The sequence below is a fragment of the Diadema antillarum genome, unplaced genomic scaffold (assembly GCF_040938485.1).
Source record: "Diadema antillarum isolate AM-2024a unplaced genomic scaffold, OU_Dant_1.0 seq00000119_RagTag, whole genome shotgun sequence".
In the NCBI taxonomy this organism is placed as follows: Eukaryota; Metazoa; Echinodermata; class Echinoidea; order Diadematoida; family Diadematidae; genus Diadema; species Diadema antillarum.
This window is the reverse complement of record NW_027271200.1, coordinates 2658219-2672313: the sequence shown is the minus strand read 5'-3', so window position 1 is coordinate 2672313 and position 14095 is coordinate 2658219. Positions and strand designations below refer to the sequence as shown.

General features: G+C 37.7%; 1 protein-coding gene across 1 annotated transcript; it reads left to right on the top strand.

The window, feature by feature from the left end:
- Positions 1-7024: 7024 nt before the first annotated feature.
- Positions 7025-13810, top strand: LOC139727111 (uncharacterized). The gene is made up of 6 exons (XM_071638089.1): positions 7025-7147; positions 7698-7859; positions 8275-8401; positions 9772-9945; positions 12940-13026; positions 13698-13810. Exons 1-5 carry the CDS (start codon positions 7100-7102, stop codon positions 12999-13001), a joined length of 573 nt encoding a protein of 190 aa, XP_071494190.1. The 5' UTR covers positions 7025-7099; the 3' UTR covers positions 13002-13026; positions 13698-13810.
- Positions 13811-14095: the final 285 nt, after the last annotated feature.

Here is a 14095-nt window from a genome sequence, read left to right as displayed (position 1 = left end):
CCCCCTCCCACACCCTCCCCCTCTACCTCATTAGACTTTGTACATTACACACAGATGATGCACACGCGGAATAAGAGCTAAATGCCGTGATTTTGCTATTTAGTTTTAACACTTTCCTGAAAAAAATCTAAATTATTTCCATAAATATTTTTTTTTTTTTAGGGGGGGGGGGGCTGGGGGAGCTAGAAAAAAATCCAAGTATTGAACCAAAAGTTTGCTCCAGATCGCTGAATTTCAGGTCTGAAAATGTAAAATCACCTTCGTGTAAGAGGAGAAATATCCCTTTTTGCATATACACTCTCGTGAGCATGCCTTTTCTGTTTGATTGCTTAATAGACAACATTCATGAAATTAATTGTAACAATAAGTTTATACAAGAAGTTTATCCATATTATGCTACCACTTTATAGGCAAATTGTTCAATAATAATCCACATCAAATCCTCCTATACCTTAAACAAGTGGGGCCGTTCAAGTCGATAAAAGACGGAAAACATGCATCAAATTGCACCATTTACAACATAAAAATGCAAAAAGTTCTCACCGTGGGAGGGGGACCACCCCCCTCCCACACCCTTCCCCCGTTCCCTAAGCTCACTCGGGCTCGGTCGCTTCGCTCCCTGGCATAGTAACCACCGCCCTCCCAATATCACAAGATCATTATCCAGGCTACGCCGGTACGTGTAAGCGGGGGCTTCAAGTCTTTATAGGCAAATTGTTCAATAATAATCCACATCAAAATATCCTGCTACCTTAAACAAGTGGGGCCGTTTTAAGTCGATAAAAGACGGAAACATGCATCAAATTGCACCATTTACAACATAAAAATGCAAAAAGTTCTCACCGTGGGAGGGGGAACACCCCCTCCCACACCCTCCCCCCCCCCCCCTTCCCTCCGCTCGCTCGGGCTCGGTCGCTTGGCTCCCTCGCATAGTAGGCCTAACCGCCGCCCTCCCAAGATCAGAAGATCATTATCCAGGCTACGCCGCTGCGTCTAAGCGGGGGGGGGGGGGGGGGGGGGGGGGGGGGGGTTGACCTTGATACCCCCCCCCCCGGGCTGCGCAGCCCCCCAAACTGAAAAACGTTCCGCGGCCCCTGCGTATGAAGGCCTCACCTTAATTGTTATTGTCATGATTGTTATTATCATTATTGTTGTTATTTTCATTAACATTATGATTATCATTATTATTATTATTATTATTATTATTATCATCATCATTATTATTGTCATTATTATCATTATCATTATCATTATTATTATTGTTATTGTATTATCATTATTATTATTATTATCATTATTATTATTGTTATTGTTATTATCATTATTATTATTATTATCATTATTATTATTATTATTATCATTATTATTGACAATATTATTATTATCATCATCATCATCATCATCATCATCGTCTTCATCATCGTTATCATTATCATTTCTACTCGTAAAAAAATAACATAAAAAAGCAACTCCTCTGGACAGACGGATTTTCTGTATGCTACTAGTACTGTATACCACTACATACTGTACTACTAAGATACTACATGTATTATCGCCATCATTACCATTCAACACTTTGGCCAGCTCCATACACAAACTGGTATCATAAAAATTGCTCCTGACCTTGTCTTCTACTGGTATGTTGTTTCAGTACAATAACATTTACTGGGGGGGGGGGGGGAGAGAAGCGAGTTGCAATAAAGACATGAGTAGATGAATTAATTTGCAAATGTGCAGTTAAGGCAAATGAGCAAATAGCAAGGATTGGAGCCAAGGACAGTAACTCGATTCTCCCCTCTCTCTCTCTCTCCCCTCTCTCCCTCCCTCTCTCTCTCTCTCTCTCTCTCTCTCTCTCTCTCTCCTCCGGTACACGTAACTTATAGACAGACATATAGTCCATGGGCCAAGACCCGAAAAATGGGTTGTTGGTACCATCTGAGGTGGCACAACCTTTTTGGTGTCATTTTGTTTGTCGGGCATAGATACGCTTATCAAGCTATGATAGCATTTCCAAATGAGTAGCTTAGTCATAATAAATGAATTTTTAACCAATTTGGTCTCGTATTTATATCCCTGTACTTCTGAATCGAAACTAAACCGCTATACAAAGAAGAGCACTGCCTTCTGTATGTCCACATGTGTTCTGTTGTAAACGCGGTGCGCCTAGTCTTTATTCAAGGCAGCGAAGGGAATATCCAAAGGGTAATGATGTCCACAGCTGTCAAGCGGTGCGCTTAGTTCTTTATCTAGACCAATGTACCGTTATCATATCTAAAGTTCCTCATGAAAGGGATTATCTATACTGTTTTTATACCACCCTATCAACAAATACATCAGTTTTAAACAAAAATCACTCTGTTCATTTACAATATCATTCATTATAATGTATCGTAATGTACCGGTACATTGTTTTTGCATTATCTTATATTGTTGGAGGGAAATAAAGCGACATTGGCGTGGTATCAGCGTTTTCACCGTAGCGTTTTCGCCGGAAAATGATAAATGATTGAAAGATAAGGTAAAATTCACGAGGAATTGCTTTTGTTGTTGTTGTTGTTTTTAGATAAAAGGATATACACTGTATCATACGCTTTGGATATTCCCTTCGCCGTCTAGAATAAAGACTAAGCGCTGTGGACATCATAACCTTTGGATATTCCCTTCGCTGCCTTAAATAAAGACTAAGCGCACCGCGTTTACAACAGAACACATGTGAACATACCGTAGAGCTGCATTTTACAGCTCTATGGAACATACAAAAGACACTGCTCTTCTTTGTATGGCGGTTAGTTTCGATTCAGAAGTATACGGATATAACAACGAGACCAAATTGGTTAAAAATTCATTTACTATGACTAAGCTACTCATTTGGAAATGCTATCATAGCTTGATAAGCATATCTATGCCCGACAAACAAAATGACACCAAAAAGGTTTTGCCACCTCAGATGGTACCAATATCTGGCCTGGCCCATGGACTAATAGGCCCTACATACACTCGTATTGTACATACATAATTTACCTTAGTCTTTATTGCATGAATAGACGAAAATGTGGGCAGTACATCGAAATCGAGAGGGAGAAAAAAACCCCGAACAAATTGAAGGGGAAGAATGCAACATATCTATCCATAGAGGGCGATAGCAAACCATCGCCTTGATTTTACAGATTGAGTACTCAATGGAATCTAGCTGCTCGACGCAACATCCTCAAAGTTTTTTCTTTCTTTTTTTATGAGCTCTAACTAATGGCTATGGGAAAGTCACGTGTATCTTTGCGTTCCTATGGTCATAAAATCTAACAAATTTACAGTTACACCATCTTGAATACACTTTTTAGGCAAAGAGAAATTTGTTTTTAAGTTATCACGTTGGTATAAGTGGGTGTCGATTCCCCTTAAAATAACATCCTATTGGAAAAGCATGTTGGAAAAGCATGTAATTGTACTTAGAAATATTTGAAATGATGTTGCTTGCGCAATATCTTACAATATAAATATGAAAGACTGCTGATGTTCGATTGAGTATGTAAACAAGAAATGTTGTCTTTGTGCTGTCGAGGTAATTATGAGTTAGGTAAATAATAGTACCAACCCACAGGATGTAGTGAAGAGAAAAATAGAACTTGAAACAGAATTGATGGGGGAACCTATTCATAGAGTAAGCATAGTAAGGGAGTAATGGAAAGTCCCTATAAATTCATGACACGAGTACAAATTAATCATACATGATATCTCTTTCTGATATATGATATGATCAAAAAGAATACAACAGCCACACAAAATGTGCGTCGTTTACAGCTGGTGAGAGAATGTCAGAATGTTCCTTTCTTCCCCTTTCGATCCTTTGTGGGGAATAAATCTCCTATGGCTTGGTTTATAAATGTACACAAACTTAGATTTATCTTTTCTTCTAGAGATGTAATCAAAAGCTATTTCATCCTCCTAATGATTATACCCAATGCTATTCATCCCCTGGATTTTCGTTTGCGTGTAACGGTATCTAATATACTTTATTACTTATATCGGGCCATACACGGGCAAACGCTCTAGATCTGGTTGTCAAGAAAAATATTTTAAGAACAACCTTTGTTGTGAATGATTTCATGAAATTTAAAGTAGTACTGTTATCGTGTAAATCTATTCTCTGTATTTTTCATAGGTACTCATTTATACGTCTTTAATACAAGTGGTTACGGGATTTGATTATGTGTATTATCATGGTATATCTCGAAATTCTTATTAAGGCCAACTTTCCATCCCTCTCCCACCTTTTTCACATACACACACACACGAGCACACACACACACACACACACACACACTCACACACACACTCACACACACACACACACACGCAAACGCACACACACACACATACACACATACATACTCAGTCACATGCACACCACTCGAGCAACACACACTTGCATTATATACACACATCTTATAGACACATAGATTCGTTAATCCTGTATATTTAAAATGAGGGCTCGTCGTCGAGCATAGCAAGTTCATTTCAGTTTTGTTTGTTGTTGTTGTTGTCGAACGTTTGTGCACTTTTTTCGACGTTTACTCATGCAAGGCATTATGCAAAAAAGGACATCAAAATTGGCATTTTTTGATGCCGAAAATCTTCCAGTTGCTCCGCTATTCCGGGTCAATTCTCGTATTCTTTACACCTGATAACACAGTGAAGGAGTTCGCGAGTCAAGTCTCGCGAAGGAGACCGTCATGCACACCGGTTATGGTACCAGAGGTTTTACGCAGGAAATTAAATTCTCTCACGCAGATTGGACTTTGGAATGACCATTATTCATCTCCTTTTATCTCTGTTTGCTCTATGATATACGTATTGCGGCAAGTGCGTTTATACATCAGTTCAACGAAATGGCAGAAACTCCAAATGCACGTTTCATAAATACAAATATGCACATGTATTATGCACATGTCGAACGTAGTGTCAGAGTGATCCTTCGATTATAGGTATGTTATAATGCGTATATTGACTCTGCACCACAACAATTATAGAAAACGTATTCCATTCCGTAGGCTGTATATTAAGACATCGTCGAGACTTCGTAACCAGGTCGTGCTTCAAGCTGTTTTGCAATGGAACCATATGTGATTCGCAAGGGGACGCTGTCGGATTTAACCCCAGTTTTCCATATTCTGCAAGAGATGGTAGTTGAAGAGAAGTTGGAGAGTAAATTCTTGAATTCCGAGAAAGGTACTCAATGAATGTATATGATATTGTTTTGGGCTATGTAATGCCTATGAATCTCTGACGTCTTTCATTGTTAGTGTCTTTTAACGGTTCGTCGTTATATATTGCTTGATAGGATTGATGGTACATGATCTTGAATGTGGGTGACTTACTTCCTTATTTCAGGAAGGACTTTATTTCTGCGCTGTCAGTAAATACACAACTTATTGATATTTCACAACATTTTCCATCATACAGTTCATTAACTGCAGAAAGAAATAAATGTTTCTAGATACACAAAGCCATGATTAACTACAAATCAAACGAAAACAAAACATATATACTTAATCTTGCATTATAAGGAACATAGGCATGGGTAAAACAGCTATAGAAAGTACAAAGAACTTGAATGCACTTATAATACTAGTTTGTTTATTCCTTTGTTTGCTTGTATGTTTATTTTGTTCTACGCGACAAATGTACAATTAACCCAAGTGCAGTTTAATTTCACCTCGGCCTTGGTAAAATAGAATTGCACGAGGACTAACCATGCACGTGGAGGTAGGGTGTATGTAGAATAATTATGTGGTGCATGAAAGAGCAAACATTGATTTATAACATACTGTGTTGTTTAACACGGAATTTCCCGTGGAGGAATCATAAAGTATAGCACGATCGTGAACCATAACGAAATCAATGATTGTCAAGTGGTGCCAACTCGACCAATCGCAAATCTTGCTATGAATACAATATTTACTATAATACTACAACTGATAGAGGGTATTATGGTAATGATGGGGATCGACATCACTCACTATTACTCACACATTCATACAAGCACACACAATGTTATAGTAGTGTCGCCAAAAGCGCTATAGGTAAGACTTGGGGTAAAGACTAACTTTTAGACCTAGCACAGCATATGAATGCTGATAATTATCATGTTTATTCCTCAAACCATCACGATCTCTTCACAGCATGAGGAATCAGGACATGGTTCATGATAGGAGCGGTCTATAGTCACTGAGTTCCATCAATTATATTTTCTTCTTTTGCAGGACTGAGAGACGATTTTAACAGCGGGCGTTTTAAATTTCTCGTCGCTGAGGGGGTAAGCAAAGTTGGCAGCTCCTCCAGCCAAGTCGTGCTAGGATGCTTGTTGTATTCAGTGGCTTACGAGTACATGGTTGGAGCGACCATGTTCTTCCAAGGCTGTTACGTAACAGCTGAATATAGAGGTGAGCGTCGATTTAATTCACCAATATCAACACAAATCGAATTCTGTTAATTTTTTTGTTTCGTGGCAGATGTTGTTTCCGACCTTATGGGAAGAGGAACTACCCAAAGCTTGCCAAGCAAGCTATGATTAACGCCAAAGTGAATTTTAGTATTAATGTGTGTTCAGGAAGAGCAGATGAATACAGGAAAACTCAGATTACAGGGGCAGAGAGAGAGAGGGGGGGGGGCGGTGAGGGAGGGACAGAGAGGAGATGTATGAAGCCATAAAGTTTGTCTATCATAACTCAATTGACATAGTAGTGATTAATACCTGCAAATTTTATTCCAAGTACAATGTACTGAAATATATCTCTGCAAAAGAAGACGAGTCGTGTTGCTTATTCTCAAAATATCACTGTAGGAAATCATATTTGATTTGAGTTCATGATATGCGTAGGCCTATATTTCTGCAAAAACATGTGAATCGCAGTGCTTGTTCTCATATCACTGTAAGAAATCTTTATATATATATATATTTTGATTGAAGTTCATGATATCATTACTTTGGGATGTACTGCAGAAAACAGAGAGTGAAGAAGGGTTCGCTACTAAGAAAAGATATCCTATACAGCATAACAAAAGAGAAAGTTATGTTTCTCCAACAATCATTTCTTATCGTATGTCAGGTCACAGGCTCGAAAAAGACCTGATCCAGGAAGCAAAAGGGGTAAGTTTGTTTTAAGTTGTTTGGGTTTTTCCCCTCTCGGCAGAAGATCCATACTGTGCTCTAGGATTTAGGGCATGTTATATATACCGTTTAGTGGAAACTATACAAATTTTCCTTATTTCATAGTCACCTGTAATGTTTGACATGATCCTAAACGTTTTGAAGTCTATTGGCAACCACTAAGCGCACGAGTTTAGACACCTTTGTCTCGGAAAATACAGTTGCAGTTTTGAAGCTTCATGCAGGCTTTTGAGGCATTTACAAATATTGACTGCAAAAATAAGAGCTCAAATCTCAAGGGCTTAGACATCACTATTATATAAAACAAGTGCCTGGTTGAATAATTTTGCTGTGTAATGTCTTTGAATACGTTTGTTGAAACACACGAACAAGGAGGCAAACAAATAAAAACAAAATATATTCATTATACAGGGATATTAGATTAATGATGTATTATCTTTATTTTGGAATATGTGCACATACTGTATACAACCATGCGTCATTGTCTGTACATCCATTCACTATAGAATTATTTTTACTGCATGCACAGTTGGCTTCAGAAGCTGGGATTAAGACCATGATCACTTTCACCACAATCGGCAGGGCCTCGCCCATGAAGGTTCTCGTTGATGAAGGTGCGAAAGATTTGGACGCTAACTTGGGTCATGATGTATTCTTCTTGACGTACAACCCAATTACAACGACAGCATTCGTAAGAGTTTAACCCCCTTCAGAATTATTCAAGCCAAACAGTCTAGAAAGTGATTTTTTTTCTACATCTGTTTGATCCCTTTAATGTTACAGTTTAAGCTTCGTATAGTTGCCACTGCGTGCAGGCCTACAATACGTGCACGCCTACAATAATGAAACGTTTACGCGTTACCATAAATACATAATACAAATTCAGAAAAATAACAACTCAAACTTACATTATGAATTTCAACAGGAGTGCGAATTAACACTGACTTTCTGATGAGACCCTCTTTTCCTGACTAGTGTGTTGAAAAGGATCGTAGCGATAATCTTGAGAGAAATATAGTGTTATCATCCTTTCGTATTACGTAACTATATCTCTTACATTCTGATGAGTGCCTCAAAAGGTCACCAAGTGTCTTGTTTGTCGACAGGATGACCACTCTGAAACTTTCAAAGCTCGAGAAGGGAACAAAGGTGATATGAGCGCAATTTATGACCTTTTAAAAGAGCTCACCGTCATTGAGGATATGGATCACGTTTTCGTCGCCAGTAGAGAAGGTATAGGCCATGTTTTGTTGCTGAAATATAATTTGCTGCTAAAGTTATATACGTTTGGACTATCATTTACTTACAAAAATCATTGTATTGTTGTGATCATTGCAATTCAGTTTTGCTTTTCTTTAATTTTTTGTTAACACAATGTGGAAATCATTTCAAATCGAAATCAAGTATGATTACTGTATGATACAGTTACGGGGATCTTAGAAATGAAGAGACATGTCCGTGATATGACATACATTCTCCAGCCCGGGTTTTGTTTGAAAATTGCTTCACCTCAAAAATATTATACTATTGATCCAAAGTTCAATTCTTTAAAAAAAATTAAAGGGATAGTACAGTATTGGTGGAGATGAGAATTGGGCTTTTAACTTTTTTTGAGATACCAAGAAAACACTTATGATATAGTACAGAGCATACCATTTTAAGAGGAATTCAAAGTTTATTTGATAAAAATTGGGTTTGGAATGGCTGAAACATCCAAAAACAAAGTAAAACAAAGTGATCATAATAAAGTGTGGGTCCCACACTTTATTAGAATTGCTCTTTTTTGGATATCTCAGCCATTTCAAAACCAATTTTTATCAAATAAACGTTGAATTCCTCACAGAATTACATGCTCTTTCATATTTCGTATGAGGTTTCTCATTATCTCACCCAAAAATGTTAGAAACCTGAAATTAGGTCTCAACCAAAACTGTACGATCCCTTTAAAGTTTACAAAGCACTCAAAATGACTTGAACCCATAATCCAGGTTTCGGGGGAAATACATACAGTTACATCTTGTTATTCCGAAGGTTCGTTGATCCGAAAATGAAACAGATGAAGAGAAATGAATATGCATGTAAAAATGTCTAGAGCGTGGTTATCGACATTTGTAAGAATGCTCCCCTTAATACTAGTACGACATTGGTATAGGACAATTTTGTGAAAAATGAACGCCATCGACTAAAATATTGATATTGTTTGTTATATCACATGCATCGGCTATCATTCCTATTTTATATTCCCGTTATACATCTGTGTACATGTAGTCTGTAAACAATACATTGATGGTGCTTGTTGATTTCTCTCAACTAGTCCATTCAGCCGAGGTGCTGCTACATGTATTTGGATTTTTTTTTCCACCAGTGAATATCTACTTTTTGTATAAGACGATGGAAAGAAACACAAACAGTTGACAAAGTGAATGGAGTGGACAATTGTGTGACATTCTAGACTATGCTCTTCGTGAGTATGCATATGTATGAATGTGCGAAGAATGAACAAGAATATGATTAATTTAAGAAGATAGACAGAAAGTCCAAAAACAAAACAAATAAAGGTTGTGACTGTTCTAACCGATCCTGTGCCCAATTACTGTACACAGAATTCTGCGCAGCGAGCGGCGTCAGTGATCTGTTTCAGACGGTTGTGGTCGAGCACTGCCCTCCCGAGCGACCGCCTGAAATTATCGGATGCGCCATAATCTCAAAGTTCTACAACTACCTCAAAGGCACAGTGCACTATATCCAGGGATTATATATTCGACCCAATTACAGAGGTGAGGAGGACTTCGGCTGGATTTGCTTGTAGCCTCATCTCCCTATGATATCATCCTCTTTCAAGAGAAGCGCTTCCATCGGAATTGGATCGAATGTAACACCTATACAATTCGACAGCCCCGTACAACACAATACAATACAATACAATACAATACAATTGAAGTACTTAAGCGCTCTTAAAACATGTTAACATGTATCATACCGCCTAACACACACACACAAATAATTATGATGTCAAACTTTCATTAGGGGAATATAAAAAAGCAAAAAAAAATGTCTACAATCAATGGCAAGTACGTTGTGCAAAGATATCATGTTATATTATATCATATTATATCATATTACATTATATAATATATCATATCATATCATATTGTATATATATATATATATTATTTTGAACAATTATAATTCCATAATGTAATTATGCATCTTTTGTTGTAAAACACTGTACGTTTTGTTTTCATTGAATTTTTACGACAGCAAACATGTGTTATTGGAAATGTCATTTGAAATGTCATTTGAATATGATATCAGCTCATGTGATATATAATATGCATTATAAAATTTGTGCTCAGTTGAACAAAGATGACGACAATGAAAATTATACATCATCGGAAAACAACTCTCCCTCCATATTGCAGCCCAAGAATGCCGTTTACAATAAGAGTAAAAGAGTAACAATATTATAACTTTCAATACATAAATTCACATTCTTCTTCTTAAACCAAACAGCACGAAAATGTATTCAGCGCGATTGCTGGGCTGGCTGATGGTATTCTCTTTCTACTTACGATTTGTTTTTTTAGATCCATATTTAAATACTCCTCCCAGGTACGGAATTTAAATTTTTGACACCTATGTCTCGAGCATGCTATGAAATGATCACCGGCAATCTGGCACTATTTACTACGGAGCCCGTAAGAGGACATTGCAAGAAATCTTTTTCCTAAGTCGTTCCCTCGACTTACTAAGTCGTTCCCACGACTTATTAAGTCGTTCCCACGACTTACTAAGTCGTTCCCTCGACTTACGTAAGTCGTTCCCACGACTTACTAAGTCGTTCCCTCGACTTACGTAAGTCGTTCCCTCGACTTACGTATGTCGTTCCCTCGACTTACGTATGTCGTTCCCTCGACTTACATTCATGCATAAAAATGCTCCATATCTCAATGTGTTGAGTCTCTCCTGCGGTTGAGGTCTGCCGTGCGATCGCTGGGGATTCAAAACAGAGGAAGTTGAAAAATTGTCGATTTTGATCCCATTTATTGCTCATTTTGTCTTGTATTAGAAAGAGCTATTTCCTTAGACTTACTTTTTGGAGGAATTTTCGTGAAAATGAGAAACTTGTGTTTTCTAGAACTGACAAAGTTGTGGCCGTCGCGAACACTCTGTGGGCACGCAGTTCATCGATAATAGTCCCACACATTGCTTTTTGTGTTGGCATCTTTCTTGTTGCATTGGCAAGCTCCTTTTTCTGCTGCCAGGGCTCTATGTTTAGTACCGGTATGTACAGTATAGGCTAGATTTGAAAGAAAAAAAAATCAATATCAACTAGACTTTCTGGAAGTATGAAAGTGTGAAAAGGATGTGAAAATAATGTTTATTGTAAAAAACCGCTACTTTCAAGCAGGATTCAGGAGCTATCGGTAGAGTGCTGGTGCATGGTGATCCGTGATTAAAAGTGCTACTGCTAGGCCTACGGCTACGCCTAAAGGATTACCTGGTACATACCGGTACCCTAGTTAATTACTACCATATACATAGGCCTACCCCACCCCTTGGCTTCATTCCCCTCCTGTACATGTATAAAACTAGGCCCTACAAATCATGCTGTAGGCTAGTTATTATACTGCGACACGAAAGCTTGTCCAATTTAGTGTTGACTTGCTGGATCAATGAAAAGCTAGGACTTACAATGAACAAAGGCCACGTACATCTGTTTTTTTGGGGGGAGAGGGGAAGGGAAGAGAAATTGAACCATATCCATAGCAAGTAGCTGAAAGTGATTAGAGATGCAATGATGGTACTGTAGTACCAGTAAAACCTTAAGTTTTGTAATACAATGTGTAGGTCTATAGTCACCAGACATTTCAGACAAGAAGCGTACGATAAGATCAGCAAACTGACTGTAGGATATCCAAGCAAAAATATAGTGCTTTTGTTGAAAACAAGTGGTTGAAGGGGTTTTTGAAAGCTACAATGGCCTGGAATTCCAGTGATTTACTTGATGGAGTCATAGCTACACGTATGAGCACAACAAACTGGCTTCTTTATGCTCTTTGTTTGTGGAAAGAACAAATAGTCCTTGTTAAAATGCATTAAAACAAATGGTATTCTGGACACTTACCAATTTGATACCAGAGTTTGCATATCGGGTAGAAGTAGGCCTACTCTACTAATTTCAATAAAAGATGTGTGCCACCGTATAGTGTAGCTGTATGTAGGCCTACTCAAGCCCCACCCCTGGATTTAGGGGATGAAGAAACATGAGAGGAGAGTGCTTGCAATAGGCAGGGCACATGAGGGCCTGAAAGATATAGGATGTACAATGTATATAGAGTATTTTAAAAATAGATTTTTGTACATGTCTGCGTATGAATATGAGTGGGGCTGATGGATTGATGTACAGTCAACCGTGCCTAAGTAGAATTTATTTGGACTAAAGATATAGATTCGGCTACAAAAAGAAATTGGCTTTTGAGGGATCAAATTTAATAGAATATAAAAAGATAAGGATGAGAAAAGATTGTAGACTTTGGTGATCATGTGACTTTAATGACTGTATAGAGGGTTAATTTGTTACAGAGGGGAGGATATGAAAGCAGTTCAAACAATGTTCTTACATTATTGTAATACACGTATTGAGAAATAAAAAGTGTCTGCTTCTAAACATAAGATGTCCATTTTGTTCCTACATTGATTGATTGCAAATTTTCATTCCTCTTTTGTACTTCTGCATGATAAGACAATTTTATCTATTCTATCAACAGGCAAAGGAAGAAAAAGAGGGAAAAAACATGTTTCTTCATGGCCGAGACTCACACCAGCATAAGACTTCCAGCTAGTGCACACAGAAAGTAAGTGAACATTGTAAATTGTACAATTATTTCTAGTTATAGAGAGAGAATGAAAAGTTAAGAACCTCACAGCTTGAAATGTTTATAGATTGATTTGTTGGAATCTGTCTGTATTGTTTTCAGATAACTTCTGATATGACCTCTCATTTGAGGATACTTGTACATCTGTGACTTCATCCTCCTGAACAAGAAAATGTACAGCATGGCATAGTTATGAATAAAGAAGACTTCACAGCAGTTCATTCAAGATTGTAAGCAAAAATGATGCAACGAAATTTACATAACACAAATTTACCAATAATGAAAGGAGTGTTTTGTACAGTAATACATGTAGCTTATATTGTGTTTACTATATAAAAGAGTTTGGACATTCAAATTTCTTCATAAAGCCCTCTAAAAACTGAAAATGCTCCACATGTCATGACAGAAGTACAGGCCTTCGTGATTCAGGTACATTGTGTAATTTTGGTGCATGAAGTTGCATGTAATACTCATCAGTATCTCACTGATTGTTATGTGAAATTTCTTTCATTTTTAAATGAAGATGTTGGCACCATCATACCTTTATACAAAACACCTTTTAGATCTCCACAAAATGACTTTTTTAGTGCAATGTTGCCATTTTTATTTTCTTTTTCTTATTTCTTCATTATTTCTTATATCATGTATAGGTATAACTTCTGTGAATCAAGGGGAATGGCAGCTGAGGGCAGACAGGCCAAACTTGTCGTCAGGAGATGGTATACACTGCAAAGGCTGAGCAGCTCGCTGTCAACAATGAGGAGAAGAGCAAACAGAACAAGGCGCTGATTTTTTAAACACATTTCATCAGGCTGAGGTCATCACCCTTAAAAAGCAAGGGAAACACCAAGCAAGCAGTGTTTCAGAGCTTTGACAAGTGCATGGGCAGTAATAATCTCGGCTACATCAAATGCATCCAAGTGTGATGATTACAATGATAGAACATTGTGCTTTTCAAAGATATTGAAAAGTCCTCTGGATATTTTACCCCTGATGAAACTCATTTTTTCTGCAGTATTAGCACTGATAATGAGACACATCATCATTC